This window comes from Brassica napus, unplaced genomic scaffold (assembly GCF_020379485.1).
Source record: "Brassica napus cultivar Da-Ae unplaced genomic scaffold, Da-Ae ScsIHWf_1410;HRSCAF=1992, whole genome shotgun sequence".
NCBI classification, from domain to species: Eukaryota; Viridiplantae; Streptophyta; class Magnoliopsida; order Brassicales; family Brassicaceae; genus Brassica; species Brassica napus.
In genome coordinates this window covers 29,883-43,543 of record NW_026014824.1, presented here as the reverse complement: position 1 = coordinate 43,543, position 13,661 = coordinate 29,883, and the positions used below count along the sequence as shown (strand labels likewise).

The 13,661-nt window shown below is 51.1% G+C and overlaps 1 protein-coding gene across 1 annotated transcript; it reads left to right on the top strand.

The window, feature by feature from the left end:
• Positions 1–526: 526 nt before the first annotated feature.
• LOC125597260 lies at positions 527–5,716 on the top strand. The gene is made up of 2 exons (XM_048772023.1): positions 527–5,101; positions 5,186–5,716. Exons 1-2 carry the CDS (start codon positions 539–541, stop codon positions 5,714–5,716), a joined length of 5,094 nt encoding a protein of 1,697 aa, XP_048627980.1. The 5' UTR covers positions 527–538.
• Positions 5,717–13,661: the final 7,945 nt, after the last annotated feature.

Genomic DNA, 13,661 nt, shown 5'->3' with positions numbered 1-13,661 from the left:
ATCGAGTTCATATCATCAGAACCGGTTGAGTGTTCGTTCCTTAGGGTTCTTCAATTGGTATCAGAGCCACTCTTCCGGTATCTCTTTTCATTCCACCTTTCTCACCTATCACTTTCTTCATATTTAAAAAAAAAAAAAATTCTTCTTCTATCTATCTTTGAATCCGGGCCCCTATTTACCATCCATAAAAAAAAAAAAGATCTAATCAAAAAAAAAAAAAGAGAAAGAAAAGTTTTCAAAAGTTTTTGATTGTGGTTTGGTGGTAGAAGAGTAATCCTGCTGGCCGAGGAGAAATCCGGTCTTGGAGGTGGTTAATACGGATTCCCCTTGTTAAATCTCTTGTCTTTCTATCTTGTCTCTTGGGTGTTTCACTTGGGATTCTCATTTTTGGGATATCTAGTTTGTTCTCTTAGAACTTTGAGGAAAACTCTTTTGAGGGACTATCAAATTGAGTGAAACACGTGTGTGGGCAAGGACAAACACCTGAGTGTGAGAGGGTTTTAATCTAACTTTACCTTGTCTAAGTTTTCAGGTAGCTATGGACAGTGAAGAAGAAAGAAACCGACCCGGAAACTCACATGCCGGGCTATCTAACTTGCAAATGCGTGCTCTCAATGATTCTATGTCTAACTTGTTGAATACAGGTTTGGAGGCGATCCATCAGAGGCTTGATGAACTTCAGGGCCGTCCAACTCAGTCACGTACCAGAACCAGACGTGACCACCCAAGGAGGAACAGCTGGTCCGATCTAGAAATCCGAGAAGAGTCTTATGATGATGATCGATCCATCAACCGTCCAAGGAGAGTTCCTAGGCATCAAAACCGAGGTGATGTCAATCCTTTTGGTAGAAATGAAAGAACCAATGATGGCTTGGGTGGTTTGAAATTGAAAATTCCAAGTTTTGATGGCAAAAATGATCCGGATGCTTTTCTTGAATGGGAAAGAAAAATTGAACTTGTGTTTGATTGTCAAAATTGTTCTGATATTAAAAAGGTTAGACTTGCTGCTGCTGAGTTTACTGGCTATGCTATTAACTGGTATGATCGAGTTGTGACTAGCAGGAGGAGAGCAGGTGAGGCGCCAGTCGATACATGGGATGAGCTTTCCATGCTGATGCGGAGACGTTTTGTTCCCGACCATTACCACCGGGATCTACACCATAAACTCAGGCGTTTGCTTCAAGGTTCTAAGACAGTTGAGGACTATCACCAGGAGATGGAGACCTTGATGATCAAAGCGGATGTAGAAGAACCCTTAGACGCCACCATGGCCAGATTTCTTACCGGGCTCAACCGGGACATACAAGACCGCATGGAGCTGGAAGACTATAACAGCATGGAGCAGATGCTACACAAGGCTGTGCTGATCGAGCAACAAGTCAAGAGAAAGGGTCTCACTAAACCAACCTTTGCTTCTAAACCGACCTTTGCTTCCAAGCCAAACTATCAAGACAAGGGTAAGTCTTCTTCCACAACAAATACAGCTTTTAAGACTAATGTCCCTGCTCGTGATGATAGAGAAAAGAAAGAAGAGGCTACCAAACGAACTAAAGACATCCAATGCTTTAGGTGTCGTGGCCTTGGCCACTATGCCAATCGATGTCCGAACCAAAAGGTGATGGTGCTTTTGGAGAATGGAGAAGTCGAATCTGAAGAAGACAAGGAGGATCTCGGAGCAGTGTATGATGATGATGATGATAAAGAAGCACTTGACTTCCCGGTTCATGGTCCCCTTCTTGTTACTAGGAGGGTCTTGGACGACACCACTGATCCCATCTTCGATGAGGAGGTCGATGGAGTGATCGATGAGTTTTGCTCGACCTTTGTGAAGATTTCTGATCCGATTTATGATGAAGATGTCCTTGATGAGCCGAGCCATGGTTCACTACTGGTTACTAGGCGTGCCTTGAGTGTCCAACCAAAATCCAATGACAAAGAACAAAGGGAGAATCTCTTTCACTCTAGATGTCTCATTTCTGATAAAGTTTGTTCTTTAATCATTGATGGAGGTAGTTGCACTAATGTGGCTAGTGACACCCTTGTAAAGAAACTTGGGCTTGTTACTCGACCTCTTTCTCGTCCTTTCAGGTTGGAGTGGCTCAATGAGGCCGGAGAACAGTATGTGAAGGAGCAAGTCACAGTTCCACTCTCCATTGGCCGATATGAGGATGAGGTTGTGTGCAATGTGCTTCCCATGGATGCTTGCCATGTTCTTTTGGGCCGGCCTTGGCAATTTGACAAGAAGGCAGTGCATGATGGTTTCACCAACCGGCATTCATTTGATCATCAGGGAAAGAAGATCACCTTGGTGCCTTTGTCGCCTTCGGAAGTTCATCAAGACCAGGTCCAACTTAAGAAGAATCGAGACCAAGACTCTAAAGCTGATAAACCTGAGACCAGTACCAGAAACTCCAACTTCTTTGTCAAGGAAAGTCAGGTAAGGAAGTCTCTTTGCTCTCAAAAGCCATTTATCTTACTGATTTATAAAGAGTCTCTCTTGGCCTCATCGTCTTCTGATCTTGCACCGGAGATTCCGAGTGAGTTTTTAGGTATCTTGCAGGATTATTCTGATGTGTTTCCAGAAGAAAATCCCAAAGGATTGCCACCGGTAAGAGGCATTGAACATCAGATTGATCTCGTCCCGGGCGCCTCTCTACCGAACCGACCAGCGTACCGCACCAATCCGGTCGAGACCAAGGAGTTGGAGAAACAGATCAATGACTTGCTTGAAAAGGGATACATCAGAGAGAGTCTCAGTCCCTGTGCCGTGCCTGTTCTACTTGTACCAAAGAAGGATGGTTCCTGGAGGATGTGTGTGGACTGCCGGGCCATAAACAACATCACGGTAAAGTATCGACATCCTATCCCTCGTCTTGATGATATGCTTGATGAACTCCATGGTTCTAAGTACTTTTCTAAGATAGATTTGAGAAGTGGCTATCATCAGATTAGGATGAAAGAAGGTGATGAATGGAAAACGGCCTTTAAAACAAAACTAGGTTTGTATGAGTGGCTTGTCATGCCCTTTGGTCTCACGAATGCACCTAGTACTTTCATGCGCCTAATGAATCATGTCTTGAGGTCTTTTATTGGTCATTTTGTTGTGGTTTACTTTGATGACATTCTTATTTACAGCAAAAGCCTTGAAGAGCACAAACAGCACTTGAAATCTGTTCTTGAAGTCCTTAGAAAGGAACGTTTGTTTGCTAACCTTGGAAAGTGTTCTTTTGGCACAGATCATGTGGTCTTTCTAGGTTTTGTTGTAGGTGCAGATGGCTTGAGAGTGGACGAGCAGAAGGTCCAAGCAATCCGGGACTGGCCGATTCCGACCTCCATTGGTGAAGTAAGAAGCTTCCATGGCCTTGCCGGCTTCTATAGGCGATTTGTTCAAAACTTCAGTACCTTGGCCGCTCCTCTTACTGAAGTAATCAAGAAGAACGTGGGGTTCAAATGGGGACCAGCTCAGGAAGAAGCATTCGAAATTCTTAAAGGGAAGTTGACTCATGCCCCTTTACTTGTACTTCCAGATTTTTCTAAAGCTTTTGAAATCGAATGTGATGCTTCTGGTGTTGGTATTGGTGCTGTGTTGATGCAGGAAGGAAAACCAGTGGCTTATTTCAGTGAGAAGCTGGGAGGAGCCATGCTCAACTACCCCACATACGACCAAGAACTCTATGCCTTGGTGAGGGCCCTTCAAACGTGGCAGCACTATCTTTGTCCTAAGGAGTTCATTATCCACACTGATCATCAGTCTCTAAGACACCTTAAGGGTCAGCAAAAGCTCAACAAGAGGCATGCTCGTTGGATGGAGTTCATTGAGACATTCCCATATGTGATCAAGTACAAACAAGGTAAGGAGAATGTTGTGGCCGATGCATTGTCTCGAAGGTATACTCTTCTCTCAGCTCTTGAAACTAAACTGCTTGGTTTTGAATTTATCAAGGATCTTTATGCCTCTGATCAGGACTTTAAAGAGATTTTTCGAAAATGCCCAAAGGTTGCTTATGGCAAATACTTTCAAAATTCTGGTTTCTTATTCTTTGATAACCGTTTGTGTGTGCCCCAATGTTCTTTGAGGGAGTTGTTTCTCAGGGAAGCTCATGGAGGTGGGCTTATGGGACATTTTGGTGTCAAAAAGACTTACAAGGCGGTTCATGATCACTTCTATTGGCCGAGCTTAATGAAAGATGTGGAACGGATATGTAGCCGTTGTGTGGTGTGCAAGAAGTCTAAATCCAAGTCTTCAAACCACGGTTTGTATTCTGCACTTCCTATTCCTTCTCATCCTTGGGTAGACATTTCTATGGATTTCGTGTTAGGATTGCCAAGGTCTAAGTCTGGACGAGATTCAATCTTTGTTGTTGTTGACAGATTTTCGAAAATGGCTCATTTCATTCCTTGTCATAAAACTGATGATGCCACACAAGTAGCTGATTTGTTCTTTAGAGAGATTGTTAGGTTGCATGGAATGCCTAAGACCATTGTATCTGATCGTGATGCTAAGTTCCTTAGTTACTTTTGGAAAACCTTATGGTCTAAACTAGGAACAAGATTGATGTTTTCTACAACTTGTCATCCGCAAACTGATGGTCAAACTGAAGTTGTTAATCGAACCTTGTCTGCTCTGCTTAGGTCTTTGGTTAAGAAGAATCTTAGGCTTTGGGAAGAATGTTTACCACATGTTGAGTTTGCTTACAATCATGCAATGCATTCTGCTACGAAGTTTTCTCCTTTTGAAGTTGTTTATGGGTTTAATCCTTTGTGTCCACTTGATCTTTTACCTTTGCCTTTGAGTGAAAGAGTTAGTACAGATGGCAAGAGGAAGGCGGACACTATCAAAAAGCTACATGAACAGGTTCGTGCAAACATTGAAGCCAAGACCGAGATCTATAAAAGATATGCCAATCAGAAAAGAAAGGAAGTTATTTTCAAAGAAGGCGATCTTGTTTGGGTTTACTTGAGGAAGGAGCGATTTCCAGAAGAAAGAAAGTCTAAACTTATGCCTCGGGTCGATGGTCCATTCCAGATCCTCAAAAGAATCAATGACAATGCTTATCAGCTTGATCTTCAAGGTAAGTATGACATTTCTTCGAGCTTTAATGTTTCTGATCTTTCCCCTTTTATTGTAGATGATCCGGATTTGTGGTCAAATCCTTTTGAAGAAGGAGGGAATGATGTGCCCCAGTCCGAGGATCAGTCCATGGAATCAGATCAGAACGAGGATCAGAACGTCCGGAACAACGCAACTGAGGTTCAGTCCATCGATCGGGCCGAACATACCGCTCGGGCCGTGTATCGTCTTGACCCGCACTCGTCCGGTTTGGAGCTTCAGCATAACCCACGACCAGATGGCCAAATCAACCGTACTGAAGTTCGCCTCTCCCGTCCTGTTCGACATGCTAAGTCCTTTGGTCAAGCCAGAAGTGAAGTTGTTCGAGTGGAATCCAAATCCGACCATGGTCTCTCGCTCTTAAGCCGTCTTGGCCGAACCGGCGATCGTTCTGATGAACTGATCCGACACTTCGATCAGTTCATGAACTTTGATCAGCCAAATCTCTCTAAGGCAAGACTCTTGAGGCTGTCCGAAGACTTAGCCATCTTTTGGCCCGGAACAGTTCATGAAAGTCATCCGTCCGTACATGAAGAACGAACCGGCCGTGTACTTCTTCTCACCGCGGGACGTGCTATCAGTTACATCGAATCTGGACAAGAGTAGCCGAAGAGTTCAAATCGACCAGTCAACATTATTTTCTGTGCTTTGACTAGATCTGGTCTTCTATCTATTTTCTATGTCTCTTTTTCACACATTCTACTTATTATCTTTGACTACAAGTTGTATAAGTATGTGAACACCTCTTTGAGATGAAATAATCGATTTTCCTTATTCATTTTTGAGTGTTCTTTCTTTGTTCTTTGATTAGAACATTCTTGTTCCCTTGGTGAGGTTATCTCGAAGTGATTCCCCTTTCTTTGAGCCGGACTTGTGTGTCAAATCAAGCGGCCATTGAGAGTTCTAGTAGTATCATTGGGCTTTCCGCATCCCTTTGTGTCACTAAACAATCCATCAGTTCTCTATCTCTTCAGATCGAGTTCATATCATCAGAACCGGTTGAGTGTTCGTTCCTTAGGGTTCTTCAGAATAGACAGCCCACGTGGGCCAAAATCACCCAAACAGTTCATGGGAAGGGCCAACGTGCTGAGTCCAAGGACCAGCGTGCTGATATGTGTACTGATGGAAAGCCACGGACGTCCTGTGCGTGCTGACGGACACAAACGGACACACACGGACACTCACAGACAGCCACGGATGTCCTGTGTGCGCTGGCGGACACCCATGAACGTCCTGTGTGTACTGAACAGACAGCCCACGGGGGCCAAAATCACCTGGACAGTCTACGGGAAGGGTCAGCGTGCTGAGTCCAAGGACCAACGTGCTGATATGTGTACTGATGAATTGCCACTGAAGTCCTGTGTGTGCTGCCGGATACACACGACACAAACAGACAGCCACGAACGTCCTGTGTGTGCTGACGGACACACACGGACGTCCTTTGTGTGCTGACGGACACCCACAGACGTCCTGTGTGTATTGAACAGACAGCCCACGTGGGCCAAAATCACCCAAACAGTCCACGGGAAGGGTCAGCATGCTGAGTCCAAGGACCAACGTGCTGATATGTGTACTGATAGACAGCCACGGACGTCCTGTGTGTGCTGACGGACACACACGGACAAACACGGACAGCCCCGATGTCCTGTGTGTGCTGACGGACACACACGTATGTCCTATGTGTGGTGATGGACACTCACGGACGTCCTGTGTCTACTGAACAGACAGCCCATGTGGGCCAAAATTACCCGAACAGTCTACGGACAGTCTATGGTTGTCCAAAATCAGCCACGGGAAAGACCAACGTACTGATATGTGAACTGATGGACAGCCACATACATTCTGTGTGTGCTGACAGACAGCCACGGACGTCCTGTGTGTGCTGACGAACACACACGGACGTCCTGTGTGTGCTGACGAACACACACGGACGGCCTGTGTGTACTGAACAGACAGCCAACGTGGGCCAAAGTCACCCGAACAGTCCACGGGAAGGGCCAGCATGCTGAGTCCAAGGACCAGCGCGCTGATATGTTTACTGATGAACAGCCACAGACGTCCTGTGTGTGCTGATGGACACACACGAACACACACAGACAGCCACAGACGTCCTGTGTGTGCTGGCGGACACCCACGGCCGTCCTGAATGTACTGAACAGACAGACCACGTGGGCCAAAATCACACAAACAGTCCACGGGAAGGGCCAGCGTGCTGAGTCCAAAGACCAACGTGCTGATATGTGTACTGATGGACAGCCACGGACGTCCTGTGTGTGCTGACGGACACACAAGGACACACAGACTGCCACGGACGTTCTGTGTGTGCTGACGGACACACAGGGACGTCCTGTGTGTGCTGATGGACACCCACGGACGTCCTGTCTGTGCTGACGGACACACACGGACACACATGGAAAGCCACGGACGTCCTGTGTGTGCTGATGGACAGCCACAGACGTCCTGTGTGTGCTGGCGGACACCCACGGACGTCCTGTGTGTACTGAACAGACAGACCGAAACAGTCCACGGGAAGGGCCAGCGTGCTGAGTCCAAGGACCAACGTGCTGATATGTGTACTGATGGACAGCCACGTGCGTCCTGTGTGTGCTGACAGACACACACGGACACACAGACAGCCACGGCCGTCCTGTGTGTACTGACGGACACACAGGGACGTCCTGTGTGTGCTGATGGACACCCACGGACGTTCTGTGTGTGCTGACGGACACACACGGACAGCACGGACGTCCTGTGTGTGCTGACAGACAGCCACAGACATCCTGTGTGTGCTGGCGGACACCCACGGACGTCCTGTGTGTACTGAACAGACAGACCCAAACAGTCCATGGGAAGGGCCAGCGTGCTGAGTCTAAGGACCAACGTGCTGATATGTGTACTGATGGACAGCCATGGACTTCCTGTGTGTGCTGACGGACACTCATGGACACACACAGACAGCCACTGGCGTCCTGTGTGTGCTGACGGACACACAGGGACGTCTTGTGTGTGCTGACAGACACCCACAGACGTCCTGTGTGTGCTGAAGGACACACACTGACAGCCACAGACGTCCTGTGTGTGCTGACGGACAGCCACAGACAGCCACATACGTCCTGTGTGTGCTGGCAGACACCCACGGACGTCCTGTGTGTACTGAACACACAGCCCACCTGGGCCAAAATCACCCAAACAGTTCATGGGAAGGGCCAGCGTGCTGAGTCCAAGGACCAACGTGCTGATATGTGTACTGATGGACAGCCACGGACGTCCTGTGTGTGCTGACGGACACAGACGGACACACACGGACACACACAGACAGCCACTGACGTCCTGTGTGTGCTGACGGACACCCACAGACGTCCTGTGTGTACTGAACAGACAGCCCACGCGGGCCAAAATCACCCGAATAGTCCACGGGGAGGGTCAGCGTGCTGAGTCCAAGGACCAACGTGCTGATATGTGTACTGATGGACAGCCACAGACGTCATGTGTGTGCTGACGGATAAACACGGACACACATGGACAGCCACGGACATCCTGTGTGTGCTGACGGACACACATGGACGTCATGTGTGTGCTGACGGACACCCACGGACGTCCTGTGTGTACTGAACAGACAGCCCACGTGGGCCAAAATCACCCGAACAGTCCACGGGAAGGTCAGCGTGTTGAGTCCAAGGACCAACGTGCTGATATGTGTACTGATGGACAGCCACGGACATCCTGTGTGTGCTGACGGACACAGACGGACACACACGGACACACACAGACAGCCACAGACGTCCTGTGTGTGCTGACGGACACCCACAGACGTCCTGTGTGTACTGAACAGACAGCCCACGCGGGCCAAAATCACCCGAATAGTCCACGGGGAGGGTCAGCGTGCTGAGTCCAAGGACCAACGTGCTGATATGTGTACTGATGGACAGCCACAGACGTCATGTGTGTGCTGACGGATACACACGGACACACATGGACAGCCACGGACATCCTATGTGTGCTGACGGACACACACGGACGTCATGTGTGTGCTGACGGACACCCACGGACGTCCTGTGTGTACTGAACAGACAGCCCACGTGGGCCAAAATCACCCGAACAGTCCACGGGAAGGTCAGCGTGCTGAGTCCAAGGACCAATGTGCTGATATGTGTACTGATGGACAGCCACGAACGTCTTGTGTGTGCTGACGGACACACACAGACAGCTACTGATGTCCTGTGTGTGCTGACGGACAGCCACAGACAGCCACAGACGTCCTGTGTGTGCTGGCGGACACCCACGGACGTTCTGTGTGTACTTAACAGACAGCCCACGTGGGACAAAATCTCCCAAACAGTCCACGGGAAGGGCCAGAGTGCTGAGTCCAAGGACCAACGTGCTGATATGTGTACTGATGGACAGCCACGGACGTCCTGTGTGTGCTGACGGACACACACGGACACACATGGACAGCCACGGACGTCCTGTGTGTGCTGCCGGACACACACGGACGTCATGTGTGTGCTGACGGACACCCACGGACGTCCTGTGTGTGCTGACGGACAGCCACGGACGTCCTGTGTGTGCTGGCAGACACCCACGGACACACACGGACAGTCACGGACGTCCTGTGTGTGATGACGAACAGCCACAGATGTCCTGTGTGATAGACTGCGGTCCACAGATCAGTACATGGAGCCGAACACACGGACGTCATGTGTGTGCTGACGGACACACACGGACACACAAGGACATCCACCGATGTCCTGTGTGCGCTAGCGGACAGCCACGGACGTCCTGTGTGTGCTGGCGGACACCCACAGACGTCCTGTGTGTGCTGGCGGACACCCACAGACGTCCTGTGTGTACTGAACAGACAGCCCACGTGGGACAAAATCACCCAAACAGTCCATGGGAAGGGCCAGGGTGCTGAGTCCAAGGACCAACGTGCTGATATGTGTACTGATGGACAGCCACGGACGTCCTGTGTGTGCTGACGGACACACAAGGACACACAGACTGCCACGGACGTTCTGTGTGTGCTGACGGACACACAGGGACGTCCTGTGTGTGCTGATGGACACCCACGGACGTCCTGTGTGTGCTGACGGACACACACGGACACACATGGAAAGCCACGGACGTCCTGTGTGTGCTAGCGGACACCCACGGACGTCCTGTGTGTACTGAACAGACAGACCCAAACAGTCCACGGGAAGGGCCAGCGTGCTGAGTCCAAGGACCAACGTGCTGATATGTGTACTGATGGACAGCCACGGGCGTCCTGTGTGTGCTGACAGACACACACGGACACACAGACAGCCACGGCCGTCCTGTGTGTACTGATAGACACCCACGGACGTTCTATGTGTGCTGACGGACACACAGGGACACACACGGACACACACGGACACACACGGACAGCACGGACGTCCTGTGTGTGCTGACAGACAGCCACAAACATCCTGTGTGTGCTGGCGGACACCCACGGACGTCCTGTGTGTACTGAACAGACAGACCCAAACAGTCCATGGGAAGCGCCAGCGTGCTGAGTCTAAGGACCAACGTGCTGATATGTGTACTGATGGACAGCCACGGACTTCCTGTGTGTGCTGACGGACACTCATGGACACACACAGACAGCCACTGGCGTCCTGTGTGTGCTGACGGACACACAGGGACGTCTTGTGTGTGCTGACAGACACCCACAGACGTCCTGTGTGTGCTGAAGGACACACACTGACAGCCACAGACGTCCTGTGTGTGCTGACGGACAGCCACAGACAGCCATAGACGTCCTGCGTGTGCTGGCAGACACCCACGGACGTCCTGTGTGTACTGAACACACAGCCCACCTGGGCCAAAATCACCCAAACAGTTCATGGGAAGGGCCAGCGTGCTGAGTCCAAGGACCAACGTGCTGATATGTGTACTGATGGACAGCCACGGACGTCCTGTGTGTGCTGACGGACACAGACAGACACACACGGACACACACAGACAGCCACAGACGTCTTGTGTGTGCTGACGGACACCCACAGACGTCCTGTGTGTACTGAACAGACAGCCCACGCGGGCCAAAATCACCCGAATAGTCCACGGGGAGGGTCAGCGTGCTGAGTCCAAGGACCAACGTGCAGATATGTGTACTGATGGACAGCCACAGACGTCATGTGTGTGCTGACGGATACACACGGACACACATGGACAGCCACGGACATCCTGTGTGTGCTGACGGACACACACGGACGTCATGTGTGTGCTGACGGACACCCACGGACGTCCTGTGTGTACTGAACAGGCAGCCCACGTGGGCCAAAATCACCCGAACAGTCCACGGGAAGGTCAGCATGCTGAGTCCAAGGACCAACGTGCTGATATGTGTACTGATGGACAGCCACGGACGTCCTGTGTGTGCTGACGGACACACACGGACACACACAGACAGCCACAGACGTCCTGTGTGTGCTGACGGACACCCACAGACGTCCTGTGTGTACTGAACAGACAGCCCACGCGGGCCAAAATCACCCGAATAGTCCACGGGGAGGGTCAGCGTGCTGAGTCCAAGGACCAACGTGCTGATATGTGTACTGATGGACAGCCACAGACGTCATGTGTGTGCTGACGGATACACACGGACACACATGGACAGCCACGGACATCCTGTGTGTGCTGACGGACACACACGGACGTCATGTGTGTGCTGACGGACACCCACGGACGTCCTGTGTGTACTGAACAGACAGCCCACATGGGCCAAAATCACCCGAACAGTCCACGGGAAGGTCAGCGTGCTGAGTCCAAGGACCAATGTGCTGATATGTGTACTGATGGACAGCCACGAACGTCTTGTGTGTGCTGACGGACACACACGGACAGCTACTGATGTCCTGTGTGTGCTGACGGACACCCACAGATAGCCACAGACGTCCTGTGTGTGCTGGCGGACACCCACGGACGTCCTGTGTGTACTGAACAGACAGCCCACGTGGGACAAAATCTCCCAAACAGTCCACGGGAAGGGCCAGAGTGCTGAGTCCAAGGACCAACGTGCTGATATGTGTACTGATGGACAGCCACGGACGTCCTGTGTGTGCTGACGGACACACACGGACACACATGGACAGCCACGGACGTCCTGTGTGTGCTGCCGGACACACACGGACGTCATGTGTGTGCTGACGGACACCCACGGACGTCCTGTGTGTGCTGACGGACAGCCACGGATGTCATATGTGTGATGGCAGCCACCCACGGACACACACGGACAGTCACGGACGTCCTGTGTGTGATGACGAACAGCCACAGATGTCCTGTGTGATAGACTGCGGTCCACAGATCAGTACATGGAGCCGAACACACAGACGTCATGTGTGTGCTGACGGACACACACGGACACACAAGGACATCCACCGATGTCCTGTGTGTGCTGGTGGACAGCCACGGACGTCTTGTGTGTGCTGGCGGACACCCACAGACGTCCTGTGTGTGCTGGCGGACACCCACAGACGTCCTGTGTGTACTGAACAGACAGCCCACGTGGGACAAAATCACCCAAACAGTCCATGGGAAGGGCCAGGGTGCTGAGTCCAAGGACCAACGTGCTGATATGTGTACTGATGGACAGCCACGGACGTCCTGTGTGTGCTGACGGACACACACGGACGTCATGTGTGTGCGGACGGACACCCACGGATGGCCTGTGTGTACTGAACAGACAGCCCACGTGGGCCAAAATCACCAGAACAGTCCACGGGAAGGGTCAGCATGCTGAGTCCAAGGATCAACGTGCTGATATGTGTACTGATGGACAGCCACAGACGTCCGGTGTGTGCTGACGGACACACACGGACAGCCACGGACATCATGTGTGTGCTGACGGACAGCCACGGACGTCCTGTGTGTGCTGACGGACACCCACGAACGTCCTTTGTGTACTTAACAGACAGCCCACGTGGGCCAAAATCACCCGAACAGTCCACGGGAAGGGCCAGCAAGCTGATATGTTTACTGATGGACAGCCACAGACATCCTGTGTGTGCTGACGGACACACACGCACACACATGGACGTCTTGTGTGTGCTGACGGACACACACGGACGTCCTGTGTGTGCTGACAGACAGCCACGAACAGCCACGAACATCCTGTGTATGCTGGCGGCCACCCACATACACACACAGATAGCCACGGACGTCCTGTGTGTGCTGACAGACAGCCACGAACAGCCTCAAACGTCATGTGTGTGCTGGCGGACACCCACGGATGTCCTGTGTGTACTGAACAGACAGCCCACGTGGGCCAAAATGACACAAACAGTCCACGGGAAGGGCCAGCGTGCGGAGTCCAAGGACCAACGTGCTGATATGTGTACTGATGGACAGCAACGGACGTCCTGTGTGTGCTGACGAACACAGACGGACACACACAGACAGCCACGGACGTCCTGTGTGTGATGGCGGACACCCACAGACGTCCTGTGTGTACTCAACAGACAGCCCAAGAGGGCCAAAATCACCCGAACTGTCCACGGGAAGGGTCAGCGTGCTGAGACCAAGGACCAACGTG